Raw genomic sequence first — 18,737 nt, forward strand, 5'->3', positions numbered from 1 at the left:
GTTGCCATGCAGCTGAGTGGTCACCATGGCAACGAGGTCGAAGTAAGGGCGCGAGTACGCAACCCGTTGAACGTAGTTTAGAGCAAAGTTGTTGTTTTTTTTTATTCAAAAACGAAAATGGATGATATTTTATCGATGAAAGAATCAGTTTTGGTCTATTTGGATAGAAGCGGCGGTCTTGAGAAACTTGCCGAGGACTGCAAACGTTTTAATGGTGATCTTAAAACTATGTCGTTTAAGCCTTGTAGCCATTGAAGCTAAAAAAAAACATTAAAAAAACAAAACGCGGTACTGCACGTTTGCTAACATTTTCTCCCCGTTTTCAGACCCGCAGCAGACCGAGGCAGTCTACAGGTTCTGTATCCGTGTTAATCCCACTGATTTAACAGAGGTGGACTCCGTAATGGGGGACTGTGTTCTCCACGACATCCTGAGAGCAACAGCTTTGTTTCAGTCTGTAAGTGTAAACTGTGAGCCCACCTTGCTAAAAAAAAAAAAAAAGAAACGTTTCTATATATCTCTTGTGTGGTACGGATAACGACATTTACCCAATTCCTGATATTTAGGTTTGCTTCCTGGCCATAAAGACACTTTCACTAATCGATAAAATACACACGGAGAGTCAGGTATGAGTAAATAGTTTGTATATAATATATATAGATATATACTGTACTGTATATACTGTATATACTGTGCATTTTATATTTTTTACTGCTATTTTATTGCTTTTCTATTATTCTATTATTTTATTATATTATTATCGTATTGCTTCTGTATGCTGCTGTAGTGAAAAAATGTCCCCTCGGGGATGAATAAAGTAACTACCTAACCTACCTGTGGCACCTGTGTGGAGTGAAAAACATGTGTACAGTTCAGATGCTGGTGCCTGACTGGACTGTATCATCACTATAACTGTAATACTGTGCCTTTGTTTTCCTTTTTGAGGTGAACGTCATTCTGAACCTGACACACCTGCCTCCCTTCCCCGAGTACACGATGGACCTTTGTAGTTTTCCTCGTGTCTGCGGTCCTGTGAGGCCCGTCTCCGTGGAGGGCATGGTCATCGCCATTACGAGAGTCACAAAGTACACCCAGGGTGCCAGGTTCCTCTGTATTAATGAAGACTGCCCCTCTTCTGCGGGTACGACTGCACTTATTATTTTATTTTTTTTGAAGCTAAGAATCCTAATTTTATGCTTCTCTTACTCTGTAGACACACAATAGTAAGTTTGTCCACACAAACTCTATGTTTTTGGGGGTTTTTTTCTTTTTCAATCATTCCTCTCGTAAGTAGTATTTATAGACTTAAAAGTTTCACATTTCACATTCACATTTCTTCACATTCCCCTGATGCTGAGTCTAGGGTTCGGGCACATCAGAGTCCATGCACCGGGAGCAACAGAGTCAGCTACTGTGAGAAATGACTTCAGTTGCAGGGTCTGCAGCTCCCAGCTGAAAGAGGATGTGAAGTTCAGGGTTTTGGGAGGTGAGAGTGATGCAGGTTGCGGCCAGAATTTAGCATTGCTATTCTCTGTTCTTCTGTGAGTGGCTTGTTTTTGGGGAACAGATAAACAGCTGGTGGAGTTGATCCATGTCAACGCGTTGGATGTTCTTCGTGGCCATCAGCAAAGCTCGTTCAGATACCAGTCTGTCACTCTGTTTCTCAGAGGTACGTCGACAAGTTTACTGTGTATGTGGGCTTTGTTTCCTCTTTGTTTTCAACAAGCCAATATATTGATTGATTGAATGAACTTTATCTGATGTTGATAAAAAAAATTTTTAGCAACATAAATCTTGAAGAAAAATTTACTTGGCTGATTCATAGTTTTCTTGTGACGTCACGTCCTTATCGCTACACCCTCTGGAGGGCAAAACAAAGCCACTATCCCCCAGCTAGTTCACCAGGTTTGTTTAGATGCAAATGCAAATAAGTGTCACTGGTATTTGAAGAGACTTGAGTAGCTGACTCTGCCCTGTAAAGCACCCGACCTTTTTTTGCTGGGGTAAAAATTGAAATCCTCGGTTTTCAAGCCAAAGTCTCCTTACTGTAAAAGTGTATTATTTCTTTGTAAAATCTGATTCTCTTCCTCCCAATTTTGAATAATGGGGTTATAATAGCTTATTTACAGTCAGATGTATCGAGGTTTGCCATTAATTTTCTCTGGCTTTCTAAATGAGGCTCACTTAGAGGGGGAGAGTTTAAATAAATATTTTTTTTTTTGCAGCCAGCTGCCCAGTGACTATTAGGATATTAAGTGTTTCTGTCCCCTCTAATAACATTGTCCCGCCAGTACCCCTGAGAGTTTAGCAAATCTCAGCACAGAGATTAACATATTCTGTTGACTCAGTCCTGTGGAGGAATTCAATACAGTGGGTTTCCGTTACTAAACATATACTGTATGTTAATAAGTGCAAGGAGGAACACTCATTAGCTGGCTGTGCAAGTCACACAGTGAAATCTTTGTTCTGAAGGCCTCACTGTGTTTCTCTTGGCAGTGGTTTGTAGGTGGCATGCATGTTTCTTCAATAATCACCAGGCAGCAGAGAACAACCCCCCTGAGTCTTACTGCTTTGTTTCCCCTGCTCACATAGATGAGCTGTGTAACTCGATGAGAATCGGACGATTCTACAGGGTGTTGGGCATTCCTGCGCATGTGCACCAGTGGCCCAACATTACCTGCAGTGTAGAAGCAAATAGCGTCCAACCGTGGGAGCCAGAGTGTAAGGCTGTAAATTCTCATACTGTACATCTTGCGCTACAGCGACAGAAATCCCATCCACGCCTACATTGATAACGAAAATGAATCTTTACAAATCAAAGTATGCGCTCAAGATTTAATATATTTAAATTGTGGATCATAACCATGTTGAAACATAAATTATTTTTCACAACTCCACCAACAGATGGCCACAGAGTCAGCGGCAGCTTCCAGGAGCTGTTGAAGAACACGGCCTCTTCTCCTTGGAGGTTCTCTGCCGTTGTAGCTCACTGCTTTGGGCTGGACGTGGCTCCTCCGGGCTCGTACAACACACTAAAGCTTAGCTTGTTGCTCAGCTTGGTGCAGACGAGGACAGATGCCGAAGACACGTTTCAAAACTTGGATCTCCTTGTTGTCACCGCTGACGCTCTCATACTCGACAGGTAAAAAGAAAGTTACACGACTTCGTGCCCACTGGATACCACCTTAAGATTGAACTGCCCCATTACCCACCACCTTTTGTCTCCGTTCCAGACTAATGGCATACAGCCTGAGTTTGGCGTGTCGTGGCGTCAGGCATCAGACCTCAGGGGAGATGTTTGCATCTCTGTCCCGGGACGAACACGGAGCAGGTACTGCCAACATCAACGCTGGTTCTGCCCTGCTAGCCACGGGAGGCATTTGCATGTTGGGGGATCTCGGCTGTTACAAAAAGGACAAGTTGGATGCCATACAGTCGGGTACGGTACCAGAGTGGTTAATATAATAAATGGAGAAGATTCTGTCAGCTATAAAGGGTTGTTTCTTACAAATACTGTATTTAATCTACTTTCCTTCTGTTCATTTCACTCAGTCATGGAGAGCCGCACAGTGTCTGTGTTCATCCCAGGGAGGAAGTTTGGTGAGGATGCTGACCAGCAGCTTTCTTTCCCCGTCCAGTGCAGCTTCTGGGCCCTCACAGACTCCTCTCGTCGTTCTGGGAGGGCAGACTGCGCTTTACTGGGAACAGCAGTGAGTCTAATTACATGTTGTGCCACTGTACGAATGTGCACTTTCAGGTCTAAATTAAGATTTTAATGGGAAAATATAGTGTGTTGTGTTCGAGGAACTTAATCTTGTTTTGTACAATACACTTATGTTGAACAATGTCACATTTCATTCAACTAAGATGTTGTTTATAGGTAGTAGAGGCAAAACAGGAAGTTGAGACAATTTAGTTCTCTTGAAGGAAGTGCCCTGCCTGGACAACATTACTTCGAAGCAGAACCCTTGAGAATAATCAAAGTCCACTGTTTGTTTTCATCTTTTGTCAGAGAGAAGTAGACAATAACCATCAGTCAGAGGCTTCAGATATGGTTTAGATCCCCAGGTTGCTTTCCAACTTAAAATAGAACTATTGTCTTGGTCATTTTAGAAATACAGCAAAGCTACCACTCTAATAACAGCTTGTAATGCCCAGCCTCTTTATTGTGAGCAGGAAATGGGTCCTGTACCAGTTCAGCTGGCCGATGCTTTTGGCCTGACCATTCAGTGTAGGGATGGGATGGGAGATCAGGCCCTGCTTGCCCAGACCGTCCACACCCTCCAGCAGGCAGTACAACCTGGAAACCCGCCTCTACACCCATCCTGCTGGGAGTTTTCTACTCCGGACTACCAGGAGGTAAACAAGCATGTTGTGTTACCAGATCCTCTGCATTGCTTCTTCTTTTGAAAGTGCACTGCCCTGACAATTACTGCTCCTGATTCTGTCTGCCAGCTGCTAGCTCATGCACAGGGTTTGCAAGTGGAGCTTAGCTCTGCAGCAGAGAAAATAATCCATGGTTATTACATGGCGAGCCGGAGAGTCCGAACACAGAGTCAGGGTGTCGAGATGTCCGTGGCCTCAGTAAAACTACTGTAAGTACTCTGCTACGAAATCTGGGGGAAACGTGCAGTTTTAATATCCCGTTCTCTCTGAATCGCAACCATAGGCTGTATAGTCAGTGATGTCACTACCCTCCACTAGATGGCACTCTTTGTCACCTTAACCCAGCTCGTGACTATTTTTCATTTAGTTATGACAAATGTTTACAATTTGTTTTTCATGGTGGTGACACATCTTATGTGGAACTAAAACTAGGAAAATAAACCGGTTTTCAGTAGGAAGGCAGAACAGAACAACTCGCATTAAGATCTAAATCTAAAAATATTTACACAGCCTGTACCAGTTTTGATTTATCCATTTCCAGCTTAAATTATATTTTCACAGCAATTAAAAAAAAAAAAAAAAAATCCTTAGTATGTAGGCAGTCACTCACGCTGGTTATTTTCATGTTTCACAGGATCTCCTTGGCCGAGGCTCACTGCAAGTTAGGACTCAGAACTCAAGTAATAGAGGAGGATGCCGTGATCGCTGTGCTCCTGTGTGAAAACTCAGTCACTCTCAAGCATGGTAATTATTATTATTTTTTTTTTTTTAAACTTATCACTTTCAACACCAATAAGTAAACATTTTGAACTACAGAACAATGTTTTATACTTTATAAAAATGTATTTACCCGTTTATCTACATGTAATTTAATGCTCTTGCATGGTTGTCCGGTTTATAATCAGTTTATTAATGCATATAACACGCGAGTTAAATACTGTAAAACTTAAATTTATTGCAAATTTTACGAGGTGCATGTTATTTGAGGTGCAACAATTTGGAGATGTTTTTCATAGGATGCCGGTCTCTTCCTACAGGGGCCTCTGCTCTCATTATTCCACCCGATGCAGTGTTTCCTTGTGACCTGGGGGATGTGGAGGGTTTACACAAGAGAGACGCAATCCTGGATAAACTCCACCAGAATATCTTGCGCTTCATCTACGCCTACGCACCTGGAGCAGACACGTACATTACAGAGGAGTAAGACCTCTAGATTAAAAAAAAACAGGTAGGCAGCACAAAAATCACTTGTTTCTTTCAGTCCTTCGCAGTTATATATTGTATACATGTAGCCATATAAATGCACATTTAATGTAGCGGTGACCGGAGGGGGGGGGGGGGTCCTGTACGAGTGGAATAAGATCTGAATACAGTACAGTTTGGAGAAACAAGACATCTAAAATACTCATTAGGAAAATAAACAAACAAGTTCTGTGGATTAAGTCAATACATTTTATTGAAAGTTAAATTAATGATGCACTGCATATCAAAAACAAATCAGATTCCTGAGATTGATGATCAAAAATACACATTCAGGTAAACAAGTGTTTTATCATAAAAAGGTAATGAAGTTAATGACGATGTCCAGATTGAAATTGGTATTAAATGAAAACAGGTTCAACCAGAGCTCAATGCAACAAATTGACCGGTTGAGTCCTGTGCTTACCTTTCAAATTAGACTTCCACGTACTTTCTGATCCTTCAACCGGCTCCATGACCTAACCAATGTACAACAAAGGTACAGTATATAATAGGTTCAAATGAAAACAGTCATTTTTTATAAAGCTAACTTTTGGTTCAGTTAGTCACATTCTCAGCAGCCCATTTTGGTCTGATGGGTAAACGGCGAAAAGATGAACTCATCATTACAACTTAACAGGAGATCAACCAGCCAAGTGAACAGGCCAGTTGAAACCCAAAATACCAAATCCTACATCTACCATCAACTTACCAGGGAAGCTATGAAGCCGACGCCGATGAGGCTCCGTTACTGCTGCCGGCTATCTGTAGTATATGGACAATCAATTTAATACACTGCAAATCCACATGTAACATCACAGCAGTTTGACCAGATAACATTTTCTGTCAATATCTGTTATGGTGAAATAAGATCATTGGGGCAGCAGTGTGGCAGGGCAGCGTCAGTAAAACAAATACTGCACCTGGGAATTCAGGAGTCACAATCTCACCATTCTGTTGTCTGACGGGTAAACGGCAAAAAGTTGAACTCATCATTATTCCAGCTGCAAAAGCTGCCACTGCTTACTTTCAAGAAAAATATACCAAAACTGTGTGGCAGAAGTCACAAATTGTTTCTGTTGATTAAGGTTGAGGATGCACATTTGAGCTACTTCTGAAAGTTGCCCAATGATGTCATTTTGGTCCAGTTTATTTATTTACAGAAACTCTACTTTTGCAGTTACTTTAGTCACTCAGTCTCACAAACCATTATGTCTGGTGAGTAAACTGAAAACATTGCCCTTTTTTTTTTCAGGAGCACAAAAATAAATACTGTGGTAAAAATCACTCACCTCATCGGGGCAGTAGGAAAACGATCACACGTATGGATCGTGTCCTGTGGCCACAGCATGTGATCTGAAGCAGTTGAAGGGGGAAAAAAAAATAAAGAACAGACATTAACTTACTAAAATATGAAGCTGATTTTCACTTCAAATAATATATTGTAGAACAAGTTGTGCTTGGGGTTATGCTGGCCATTCAGTTCGTTACAGTCTCACCATGTAATTGTCTGACGGGTAAACGGCAAAAATGTGAACTCATCACTATTCCAGCAGCAGAAGCGCGCTAAAACCAAAACCTGTCAAATACTTGCGCACTCACCTTTAAAAAAAAAAAAGGTCCAGTGACGACATTCGGTCATCTACAATTTGCAGAGGTGGCATCTGAAATAAGAGCACACAGACTCCATGAAGCATCTGAGCTTCTTGATAATAACCATCTTTAAATTTCATGTTTGATTAGTGATGAAGAAACTTGCCTCATCAAGTATACCAGCCATAGTTTGAATTGGTAATCTTCATCGCCGCTGCAAAATTAAAAAAAAAAAAATCATAAACCACATATGATTAAATGTTCACACACGCCGTTACACTGAAAACCCTCCATCTCACACGATCAGTGCAGATCTATCACTTAACTTCTCCCAAGCCTTAAAAAAAATAATTATTCTCAGGAGTGATACGATATTGATTTCAACTCAGATGAATAAAAATGTACTGAAGGAATAGCCAATATAGTGACACGAGATGACTGATCACCCAAAAGTCAAAGGGTACAAAAGTACCACAGCTTGGGAGCATGGCCAACATCCCAGGTCTGAGGACGGGTTCAACAGCAGGTCACGACCTCTGCCGTGATCTTTCCTCCTCAGTGGGGGCAATGATGGCTTTCCCTAGTGAAATAACTCCCTGACCAGCAGCTCTTCTGCTGACCCCCCCCCGGACAAAACCAGATATAGACAGTGCTGCAAGAAGCTGAATGACACCGAGGGCAGGTTTCCTTTTTTTTTTAACTGTCCACAACAATGATTTATTGCTGGACTTCAGGGATGAAACCGGGACTCAAAATCAATGTGGTGGAAGTAGTTTACCAACCTAACACGAGAGGCTTCTTACATACGAGGTGCCCGTGCAAACACTGAAATATGATCGATTTGATTTAATTGTCCAAATTACTGGGTGGAGTCAAGAGAAAACCCTGCATTCAACTCGCACCCAAGCCCACGTGCACGCACAAGGCCCGACACGATTTGAGTGGACAAATATTGACGTTTAACGCTGAACATGACATAAAAAAAAATGTTTTTACTATCTTTATTGCGCAAACAAAACGGCACGCCTTCACGTTGATTGTTTGATACACTGCGAGAAACACGGCGTTGAAATCCAACCGTACGCCGAGCTTCTCGTAACCCACGTGGCCGAGATGCTAACTAGCTAAATGCTAACCACCTTCGTTCAGGAGTTTAATTTAAAATGTGTTTCGGGAAGTCGTTGACGAATTGCTACCTTCAAATGCTGTAAAAAACATACAAAATCATTTCACTGCCGCTTACCGGCGCAGCGAGTCGCGAAGAAGTCAAAGTTGAGGAAGAAGAAGTAGAAGAGCGCGCTCTGCTCTCCTGCTCCGCACGTTCATCTCCAGCACGAGAGAGAGAGAGAGAGAGCTTCCGGTCCGTCCTCCTCTATATGCGCATCAGAGCTGCGCACTGCACCACATGACGTTCACAGCTGAGCAGTAATTAACAGAAACCGCCTCAGACTATAACCAGACAAATTTATAATTTATGCGTCACACTTTTACATAAAAGTGGAATGGTTGTTAAAAAAAAAAAAAAAAAAGAGTGATCCATATTAGAAATTCTGGTTGTGTTTTTTCATCTCATTATTTAAAAACAGACAGGGGTCATATACTTGATTTATATTTACCAAAACCTCCCTTAACTCCATCAAAGTTCAATCCTTCGAAGTGATTCAAATAAACATATACTGACAATTGATGTTTTTTTTTGTTGCTGTGATTTGCCAATTCCTTTATCAATATTTTAAGACATTAATCAGATAAATTAAGTCTATTAAATTGATGAAATGAAAAATTATGTCTTGGAAAGACAATTGCATCAACATACCACTTTGAAATGTTAAATTGTTCAAATGTCTAATGTTAAGAATACTTTTTTTAATACACATTAATTTGTATAAATATATATAATTATTGTTAACGTACATCACATATTATTTAAATTTTTCTCTCTTTTTTGATGTGTTTGTTTTTCTTTTAGCCCGTTGGATTTCTAAAGTCACCTTAAGGTATTTCGGCTTAAAGACCGCCTGCGTATTCTTCATGCAGGTCTGGTACAAAGAACTTCTTCAACAGAGCAGAAAATGTGTTATCATCATTCATACATTTTTTTTTTGGGTGTTACGCTTTATCAGCCTAAAACTCTTTCGCGTATACAATCGAGCACCGGAGCTGTATTTGACTGAAAGTAGACAGAAGTAGAGCAATTATTCACTGATGTACAAATGGGCCTTTTGTGAAAGGACAACTTTAATTATCTTTTAAAACTTTGGGAGACTTGTCTTGTTTCTTTGTCAAGTAATTTATTCACAAACACATTTACAACCATGCATGTAAAAATAAGAAGGAACATGAGATGAAGAGCCTCCATTGTGGACTCTGACAGACCACTTCACATGACAGATGTTTAGTTATTCACACATGCATTTAGTGCAAATGTCTCAACTGAAAGTGCACACTCAAGCATGACGGGCTGGTTACCCCTTGGAATTTCTACAAATATCATACCTGGGACATGTGTGGAGCTGCACAATGCAGACAGGATTAGCCAAAAATAACAACAGAGAAACATCATGTATGCTTTCTCAAAATTGACACAATAAAATTCACGTAATATATTAATTTACAAAGTGTTCCATATTGGTAGGGCTTTAGTGAAAGTGAAATCAGATTGGTTAATTGTTCTACAATCGTAAGGCCGCTCCCGATGTAAAGCATGAACTCGTGCCGTTATGAAATCGTTTCACAATGATTTAAGATTTATGGGAGGTGGACGATGATGGGCCTTGATTCTCTGACTCTGAAGGATTTGAGGTGTTCAGGAACTGTCCGCTTGCTCCGACGTACAGCCTGGATCGCATCGGCCATTTCTGTAAAAACATGTATGAATTTGTTAATAAATGAACCTGTAAAACAGGCCCTGCCGGCCACCAACGAGGATGCTGCATGCTTTGAAAATCTGCTACATCGACAATAAATCTAGGTTTTAAAAAAAAAAGTACTTTTTTTTTTTTTCCCCCTTTTTAAATTTATGCAGTGATAACTTTCGTAAAGAACTCGCTACAATTTTACAAAAAAAAACAAATTAATTAACAAGGGATAACATGATAGATTAATGAAATATATTGTTCTTATTTTCACTGACCTTTACTGGGTGCAGGTAGCCGTCACCTTTCAGTGGATGCAACACCTCTGTTTGTTTTGTGCTCTCTCCCTCTTCCGTGCCTTCCTCTTGCAGTGTTCGAGTCAAATGGGCAATATAGGTGGTGGCCAGTATCAACACGTCGAGTTTGGACAGCTTGGTGTCCGGCGGCACTGACGGCAAAGTCCTTTGGAGTTCCAGGAAAGCGTTTCTCAGGGTTTGCACCCGGCTTCTCTCCCGCGCCGCATTAGCCGCTGCCGGGCGTCCTCTGCCGCCGAGCCCGCCGGTCTGCAGCATCCTGGCCCGGTGGAGCTCCCGGCGACTTCCGTCCGGACTGGGACTGGAGCTCGGACTGGACGCTGGGCTGTCATCTACCACCGCCCCGGAGCAATTACCGCTGTCCATCCGGAGCGTCTGTCTTCCAACCATCAGGGTGCACTCACAGACCTGAAGGTTTTTTTTGTTGTTGTTGTTGTTGTTTTTTTTTTAATCACAAAAAAAAAGAAACACCACGTTAGTTTAAATAGTTTCACCTGGCCATTATATTGCACGTTGTATTTGAACTTAACTTATAACTGATAGTTTGTTTCAGATACAACTTAGATGATTTATTGTGGGCCACATGCCACATGTTCTACATTTAACTTATATTATTCTCTACAATATTAAAGTTATTTGCCGTATGTATTTTTTTTTATTTTTATAGCCTATCTTTTCCTTAAGTTATCTGGTCAGCAGCCGAGGATTGAGCATTTATTAAACTGCACAATGCTGCAAATGAACACATCCAAACAACAGACAGCTGTCCACAGTTGCACTTGACGCCCGCATTCGTTCTGATTTCTCAGTGGCACGTCAGAAGAAGTGAAGCCCTACAGCCGGGGCGTTTTGCCGGCGTGACACCCGCATCTGCTGCGGTTGGTCGATGGGAGTTTTACCTCTGTTTTTTCTCAAAGGCGCCGTCTTGAAAAACGACATGAAGGCAAGCCGAAGAGGGCTTTTCGTCAGGACAGAGAATCCGCTCGTCGACGCAGAACAGTTTCCACTTCACGTCCAGCTTATCCTTATATAAAGTAGCGCGTCTGCAGACCCGGTGCGCGGCGGTCCCTGTGCGCGCATCCAACTCTTCTCACCTGCGTGCGTTAAAAGTCTCAGGAGCCCTTAATTTATTGGATACACAAAGCGGTGGACAAGTATTTCACTCCGACGTAATTAATCACTCGCCCCACAACACTCCCTCGCAGCGGAGAGGACTGCCTTTTCCCTTTCCTAACTTATTTCTGTCTGAGGGCAGCAGCGGCTCGTGTTCAGCGCCAGAGGCAGGACTCAACTTTTGCGTTAAACTCCCGATGTGTGCGAGGCCGTATCCCGCTCTAATTGGCTGCGAACCTGACACTGCATTTTCTTTATAAGCCTATCGAAAAGTGGCAACATTATACCTCGAAAAAGGGCTTTTCACGGTCACAAATAAAGGCGAGTCGACCAAAAAAAAAAAAAAAAAAAAAACAACAACCGCTATTTGCAGCCGACCGTGAAGACAAGCTGACAAGCGTAAGATGATACGCGAAACATTTGACGAATTGCAATGGTGTCTTGAATTGCGAGCTTATTGGAATAGCTAATAAATAAACTCCAGCTCCGCAATCAACAGGGAGGCATTGAGGAAATTCTTGGGAGACTCCTAAATTAATCACTCTGATTTTCAGGGCTCCAAACGGAGATGTCGGCAAATTAATGAAAGGAATTATTCATAATAGGTATATCCTCGGACTGTTCTTAATAAACATTGTTTTTGTAAGGATGGAGTAACAGTATTGCTTCAGGCCACTAATTACCAGGCGAAGTAAAAGAGGGTTAAGTAAGCTTGTTTCCCTCATTATCCCGCATCTTTCAGGGGTTACACACCCACGTGGCTCCTAAACACTCAGTTCAACACTTGGAAACAACAATGACAGTGAATACACATCGGTACTGTTACTGTATTTACTGCAAAAGAATCATTTATCACAGTTGCTTGAACAGAAGCACGTTGTTAGCTTTGGATCATGTAAATACTTGTAAGGATAGGGCACAGCGATCATTTAGATTGTGCCACTCTGCATCTCTTGGGTCACTTATTTGTCAAAATGCATTCGGAAGAAAAATGATAACCCAAATTGCGGGACGATCGGCAAGTAACAGTTTGAGTTAGATAGATTATTTATTTCCTTTGAATCCACAAAGCCGTGAAAATGAGGGGAACTGAATGGTAGATTTTTTTGTTTCTTCCCCTCTTCCCCCCCCCCCTCCTGCCTGTTCATTTATTTATAGGAACTTAGATTTCATTTGAATAGAAAGATCAGATCAAATCATTTTGAAAATATGTGCGCAAACGTGCATGTGCATTTGTATCGCACTGTCATCCAGCAGGTAAAGGATACTGCAGTGGACTCTGCAGCTATTTGCCATCCCAGCGAGAGCGGGTGACAGGGACTCTGTCCTGCAACAAGAATAACAGATCTGCAGGAATGGTGACCGAGGGGTCTAAACCAGGCAGCGGCGTGCTCAGCACTGTGCTCTGACTGCTCCGCGTGTACGGACGAGGCGGAGATGAAGCATCCGTGTCGCTGCATTTGGGTGATGAGACAGTCACACGATTGAGGCCGTTCGTAGGGATCTTTGCATTTTGCGCCCTGTAAGATCAGATAGATAGAGAGAGAGAGAGAGAGAGAGAGAGAGAGAAAAAAGGACTGAATGAACATTAATGTATTATTATCGTCACAGGTCAACAGAGAAATCTTACCTCTGCAATTATTTTGTGGCCAAATTTTTTTTTTTTTAAATGTTCTTATTCTAATAATAAATAAAAAAAGAGAGCTAGACTGCACAAAATCTCGAATGCAAATAAAGGACCCGAATAGAACTGACCGAAGAAACATCAAAAGTTATCAGCCGAGATATCAAATCAAAATAAAGTAAGAAATAACCGAAAGCAAAGAAAGATCAAATTTAAAGTTAATTAGCAATTCTCGCTTTCTGATTATGGGGAGAACTATGGAACAGGATGAGAAAATGTGCACTTTTAAAAAAAAATTTTTTTTATCATGACAGCTGGATGTATAGTTATATAAAATATCACATCCTAATATTTTATGCTGACTGTTCAACAACTTTTAGGCTCTGGTAAAATAAAGCCAAACGCTGACTTTCATGAGCTGTGATACTTGACCAGAGCGACTGCTGCGTCTTCCACCTCTGCACGTGAGGGGGGATGTAAGTGTGACCAGGATGTGGACGCTGACCCGCCTTCAAGTCATCTGGAATATAAACAAAGTCAGATACACACAAGAAATTTAAATGTGCACAAACGCATCCAGCATGAAGAGAAATCACAGCAGCAGAAAATGAAGTTAACGTATGGGTTAACAAGAGTTGTTGTTTTTTGTGGCCTCGGCATTTTACTGAAAAATGACAATATGGCAGTTTCCCAGTATTGTGGGTTGTACAAATTAAAGCATTTCTATTACATTTGCGTGTAAATAAAGCAAAGATGCACACAAACAGAAGACGCACAAACAAAGCACAGTGAGCTTAAAAAGTGTGAAAATCATAATCGCTTCATTTTGAAATTAAGGGCTGATGAATTCTAATGAGGGCAAAGATGTTTAGTAGAATTCATAAAATCCAGACTGAGTGACTCACTTGTTAACAGATAGGGCATCAGTGGTCCAGACAGCATGTGTTTGTTGATTTTTTTCTTCTTGGCCTCTTTGGATGCTTTCCAGTTAATAAGGAACTGCCTGGTTAACTCAGGAATTTCCCTTCCGTCCAGAACATCTTGAAACATAAATTCAGGACTTAGACGGGCATCGTTTAAAACCGAAATTAAAAAGCGAACAATGCACATTTCATGATTTCCTCGTTGCGTCGGGTCTTAAATGTTCACCTGCGCAAGTCGAAAGTAATAAAGTGCATTTTCAAATGAGGGAGAAAATGAGAAATATTTTACCGAGTTTTTTGCACACGGTTATCAGGCGGTCTCTGTACTTCAGTTTTTTACACACAGGATTTCCACTCAAATCCATTAGAAGCAGCTGAGGCCAGCAGCAGAACACCTCTTCTAAGTCCTGAAAACACACAAAAGGAAAAACATCACCCACAATCCGCTGTGTTTCAGCCACTAATGGGGCAATACTGTGTCTCTAAATATGCTCAGTAACTAAACAGGAAACAACTTTGTTTGAAACAAACATGATGAACATTTACAATATGATTACTAAAGCATCAGAAAAACTTTTCAAGACAGGGTATGAGTGCATGGTAATGTGGAGTACAAGGGCCAATAGAAAGTGCATAAACAACACATCAGTCTGTTTTAATAAACAGTGTCACCGGTGTCATGTAACTACAAGTTTTCTCCTGGGGCGGAGGGAGGCTGGCTCCTCCAGCGAGTTGCCTGCAGTTGTATGTTTATCTAAAGGCACATTAATCCAAGCCTGGAAATATGAATACTCTCTGGACACGCTCTGATTGTTCATTGCCTTCCTGTCTTGGCCAAAGCGCTTCCACTTTTCCAGCCCGAGCTGCAATCAGCTCAGAGGGGACCCCTGAGCACCACGCGCTCCCAGGCTTTGATAAATGATCGTGTCAGGGCCGTCACTCAGAAGGCCCTCGCTGAAGAGGAGCCCAGCGCCAAATTGCCCCCCACACGGGGGCGTGGAGAACAGCAGGGGCTGGGTGTTCACTGAGCTCGCCTGGCTCGCTCGCCCGGGCTAATGACGGGCCAGTTATGAACCTGTATTTGACCAGAGCTTCGATTCCCTGTCCTCTCTGCCCCGCACGCGGCTAACAGCCTTCTGAAGAAGCTCCCCATTTGTCACCCGGGCTGACTGCCTGTCATAATCTATTTTAAAAATCCATAATGTTTCCTCTGAATTCTGACCAAATGGTGCAGAAGAAGGAATTGATCCTTCAGAGGGCTGCCTTTGCGGAATCAATAGTGGCAGACGGGTTGTATAAATTACAGGAGATATCTACTAAAAAAAAAAAAAAATGACACGTGTACTACAATTACCTGCATCAGCACTCTCAAAAGAAAATCGCTTGGGCGAAGAAGATAGCTGTAGCAAAGCAGTCAATTAAAAAGTCCTCTCAAAGTGTCATCCCGGTGTTAAATGCCAGTGGAATGACACCTTTTTAAATAAAGTCTTCAACCTTAACACATCGAAGTCGAACAGAAAAACCACACGCCTAAAAGAGAGAGCATAAATCATCTCTCTGCCCCGGATGAATCTCCCACAAAGTGATAAACTGGTGGTTTAGGATATCAAATAGACGATTCTAAGTCAGAGAGGGGAAAAAAAAATAAAAAAAAACAGCCTTCCAAGGAAAGAGAGAAACTTGTGCTTGTTTAAAGCTGTCAGCGAGAAAAGTCTCGGGGGACCGGCTCGCTGATTTGTTGAATAATTCGGACCCTGTGCGAGTCATGGAGAGCTGGGAACCTCTGGCGGGATTTGCGGGATTTGCTTCTTTACAACCCTGCTCTCCATATCATTTCACGCATCGCTGCAGAAAGCCACAGAACGACGCTGACGCCGACCTGATCAGGTAATAGATGTTATGTTGATTTGAATATGGCGCGTCATGCTCAGTTGCTGTCGTGTGGTGGTGTTTACTTCGACCGCACAGCGTGCAACGTGCGCTACGTTTCTACTTTTGTCACACTGGACTCTTGAGTGCCAACTGCCTTCACAGACTCTTTTAATTAAGTCTTAAAAACACACAAACACACACACATATATATTTACCTCCATATTGTCCAATTGATTGTGAGCAGCAGAAAAATGCTCGAGTTCCTTCAGCACTGTCAGGTCCCTGACATCATCAATGTTGTTGTTATTAATATTCAGGACACATAGAGATTCCTGTGGAAAGAATTCATTCGAACGAAGAAAAAAAAAAAAAAAATTAATGTTACCGTCAGTACAATAACAGAATATCACGTTTCTTGACGATAAGAGCTTCTTCGAGGAAGCACATTACAGTTAAGACTGTGCGCACCCAAAATAAATTCACACTTCCCCAATATTTTCCTCCTTTTCTTTGCTTGTAATCCATCTGCATTAAGCATCTACATTACTTCTCTTTACACCTCTAAACTGCTGGGGTCACATCCAAATCAGACTCCACATAGTGCTGTAGCTAAATATTCATCCCGGGTTTGAAGTTCTATAACGGCACATTTATAAAAAGCTGGAACTCTTTAAATTTGCACAGCAATTTCTTTAATTTATCCAAACAAACAAGGCGCTGAGCCTTTTGGTGTGTTTATCCATAGCCTGGGCAGTAAACTAAGTAACTGATTTGTCAGTGCAGAGAGAGCAACAGAGGTCTCTTTGACATCATCAAACCTTGTACAATACGGCTTTTACATGGATCACTGGAGTCTGAGAAATTTGAGATCTCTCATGCTTGATGCGATAACCTACAGATATCTTTGTGTGCAAAAAGGGAAAATTAAGCTTTCCTGTCCTTTTGATGATTAAAAATACACAATAAATGAAATGACCAGAGTCCAAATTATTCAGGCGATGTGGGACAATATTTTCTTCCGATACTATTCCTTTACAGAGCAGTGTAAAAAAATAAAAAAAAATAAAAAAAAATAGGTCATACAGAGAGAGAGACGAGAGTCCTGGGGTCAAAGAGCAACTTTTCCCCTGGTGCCAGCCTCTGATTCTCCAGATGAAGCTCTGTGAGCTCATGGAGCTGCTCTAAACCCTCCACCACTGAGATCCTGTTTCCACCCAGATACCTACGGAGCAGGAAAATCACACACCTCAGACTTCAAATGATTACCACAGCACACAACCCCAATCAGATGAACCACTCACTACTCACAGTTTGGAGAGTTTGTGCAGATTGTAGAGATTGTCGATGTGCGAGATGCTGTTGTTCTGCATATACAGATGGGTGAGGTTGGAGGCGAAGCCAAGGTTGCAAATGGATATGATCTGATTGTCATACAGGTAAAGAACAGTGAGGTTTCTACACATTGAAAGATCTCCCTAAAAAGAAGAAAGAAAATAGGCATTTAAATGGCGTTTACGGGGGAAAACACAGTTCGAGCACTGATGCAGATATTTGCTACTTACAATATCTTCAATATTCTTGCTGGAAAAGTGGAGGTGGGTAAGTGTTTTGATGTAGTCTAGGAAGGAGAGGCCCCTTTTCTTTTTGAAGTGGTTTCTAGATTTGGCGATCAGATCTACTGTCAGTTGCACCATGTTGGCTCGTCACACGCTCCGCTTCAGAGAGGATCCTTTTCAGCTCCAGCCGAGCATTCAGCCGACAGCGGCGGTGGCGGCGACGACGAGGGCTGTTTGTGAGGAAAATGGAAAGATGTCAGCTGAAATAGCAGGCGCACAAATGTTCCTCTGAAAAAAAAAAAAAAAACTATTTGCTGAAATAGCCTCAGCATTTGTAATCAGTCAAGGCACAATTAGAAATATAACTGGTGAGGAGAGGGGAAAAAAGGAAACACCAATCTGCAGGAAACTTGCTAAAAGGCCAAAGGTTTGGGTCAGTTCAGTTTGTGTTGCGATTGGAGTGATCACCTCCCCATGCAGTCTGAGCTGAGCTTCCTCTACTTCCTTTTACTCACTTCCCATGGGGCTTGTTTATTAGCTTGACCTGACATTGAGGCATTCAATTTTGCACTTTGATTTTTTTCTTCTTCTTCTTTTTTTTTTTTTAAATCTTGCATAGACAATAAACTTTATTATAGGCTATGTCATCATCTCCACCTGCTAAATATACAGCTTAAAAAGATGGAGGTGAGTAGAGGAAGGCAGAGAGAGATGTGACAGCAGGGTTGGTGTTTTTTTTTCCCTCCACACTTGATCTCGAGGCATCAGGCCGAAGTTCAAAGAGGCACCGTGATCAATAAACTCTGGACAGAAGCTATCGGCTAACTGCCTCCTCCTCCTCCTCCTCCTCCTCCTCCTCCTCCTGGGGCTCCGGGGCCTCCGGTTTCCAGGGACTTTTTGGGACAGCAAGTTTATCACTGGCAAAAAAATAAATAATACAGTATGTGAAGGAAGGGAACTCTAGATTGAAGTTAATGCCGTGGGGGAGGAGGGGGGGTCAGGAAAAAACAAACTGGGATCGGGATGGATAGCTATCTTAGCTTCAAAGCTATTGAAACACGGTGACATTAGCGTCTTGCGTAACTATATTTAGGTGAACTTCCCCAATTCGTATCGAATTTCGACAAAAGGCTAAATGTTGACTAACTTCTCTTACCTGTCGGGGTCGGCAGCGGGTTTTTTTTTTTTTTAATTTATTTTTTTTAAACGCAACTTAGCAAACAGTTTTCAAGAAGTTGTGAAGCGAGCGAGTTGCTTTGTTG

At 41.9% G+C, this 18,737-nt stretch overlaps 3 protein-coding genes and 1 long non-coding RNA gene across 6 annotated transcripts; 1 reads left to right on the plus strand and 3 right to left on the minus strand.

Moving 5' to 3' along the window:
- The first annotated feature begins 117 nt into the window (after positions 1 to 117).
- mcmdc2 (minichromosome maintenance domain containing 2) lies at positions 118 to 5,828 on the plus strand. Its single transcript, XM_069703668.1, has 14 exons — positions 118 to 214; positions 327 to 457; positions 567 to 626; positions 946 to 1,141; positions 1,364 to 1,486; positions 1,568 to 1,669; positions 2,593 to 2,721; positions 2,905 to 3,142; positions 3,234 to 3,439; positions 3,553 to 3,710; positions 4,177 to 4,359; positions 4,456 to 4,595; positions 5,021 to 5,130; positions 5,424 to 5,828. Exons 1-14 carry the CDS (start codon positions 118 to 120, stop codon positions 5,588 to 5,590), a joined length of 2,040 nt encoding a protein of 679 aa, XP_069559769.1. The 3' UTR covers positions 5,591 to 5,828.
- On the minus strand, positions 5,470 to 8,554 carry LOC138623883 (uncharacterized). Of its 2 annotated transcripts, none has more exons than XR_011311107.1 (7): positions 8,462 to 8,554; positions 7,385 to 7,432; positions 7,224 to 7,289; positions 6,918 to 6,981; positions 6,338 to 6,390; positions 6,053 to 6,104; positions 5,470 to 5,558 (listed from the first exon to the last, which is right to left on the minus strand). It is a non-coding gene; the product is annotated as an uncharacterized lncRNA (long non-coding RNA). The 2 variants fall into 2 exon arrangements; XR_011311108.1 differs by having other exon boundaries at positions 6,338 to 6,586.
- A 951-nt stretch (positions 8,555 to 9,505) lies between these two features.
- On the minus strand, positions 9,506 to 11,841 carry LOC138623885 (transcription factor 24). The gene is made up of 3 exons (XM_069703671.1): positions 11,287 to 11,841; positions 10,352 to 10,795; positions 9,506 to 10,076 (listed from the first exon to the last, which is right to left on the minus strand). The coding sequence occupies exons 2-3, from the start codon at positions 10,775 to 10,777 to the stop codon at positions 9,960 to 9,962; spliced, it is 543 nt and encodes a 180-aa protein (XP_069559772.1). The 5' UTR covers positions 10,778 to 10,795; positions 11,287 to 11,841; the 3' UTR covers positions 9,506 to 9,959.
- Positions 11,842 to 11,850: 9 nt separating this feature from the next.
- On the minus strand, positions 11,851 to 18,737 carry ppp1r42 (protein phosphatase 1, regulatory subunit 42). Of its 2 annotated transcripts, none has more exons than XM_069703670.1 (9): positions 18,632 to 18,737; positions 17,482 to 17,705; positions 17,228 to 17,340; positions 17,003 to 17,141; positions 16,135 to 16,251; positions 14,337 to 14,454; positions 14,030 to 14,164; positions 13,557 to 13,644; positions 11,851 to 13,020 (listed from the first exon to the last, which is right to left on the minus strand). In XM_069703670.1, exons 2-9 carry the CDS (start codon positions 17,611 to 17,613, stop codon positions 12,786 to 12,788), a joined length of 1,077 nt encoding a protein of 358 aa, XP_069559771.1. In that variant the 5' UTR covers positions 17,614 to 17,705; positions 18,632 to 18,737; the 3' UTR covers positions 11,851 to 12,785. The 2 variants fall into 2 exon arrangements, with proteins under 2 accessions (XP_069559771.1, XP_069559770.1); XM_069703669.1 differs by having other exon boundaries at positions 17,228 to 17,394.

The sequence above is a fragment of the Brachyistius frenatus genome, unplaced genomic scaffold, assembly GCF_029030835.1.
Source record: "Brachyistius frenatus isolate BFR_SWC_R1_liver_20210118 unplaced genomic scaffold, ASM2903083v1 Contig_47, whole genome shotgun sequence".
Lineage (NCBI taxonomy): Eukaryota > Metazoa > Chordata > Actinopteri > Embiotocidae > Brachyistius > Brachyistius frenatus.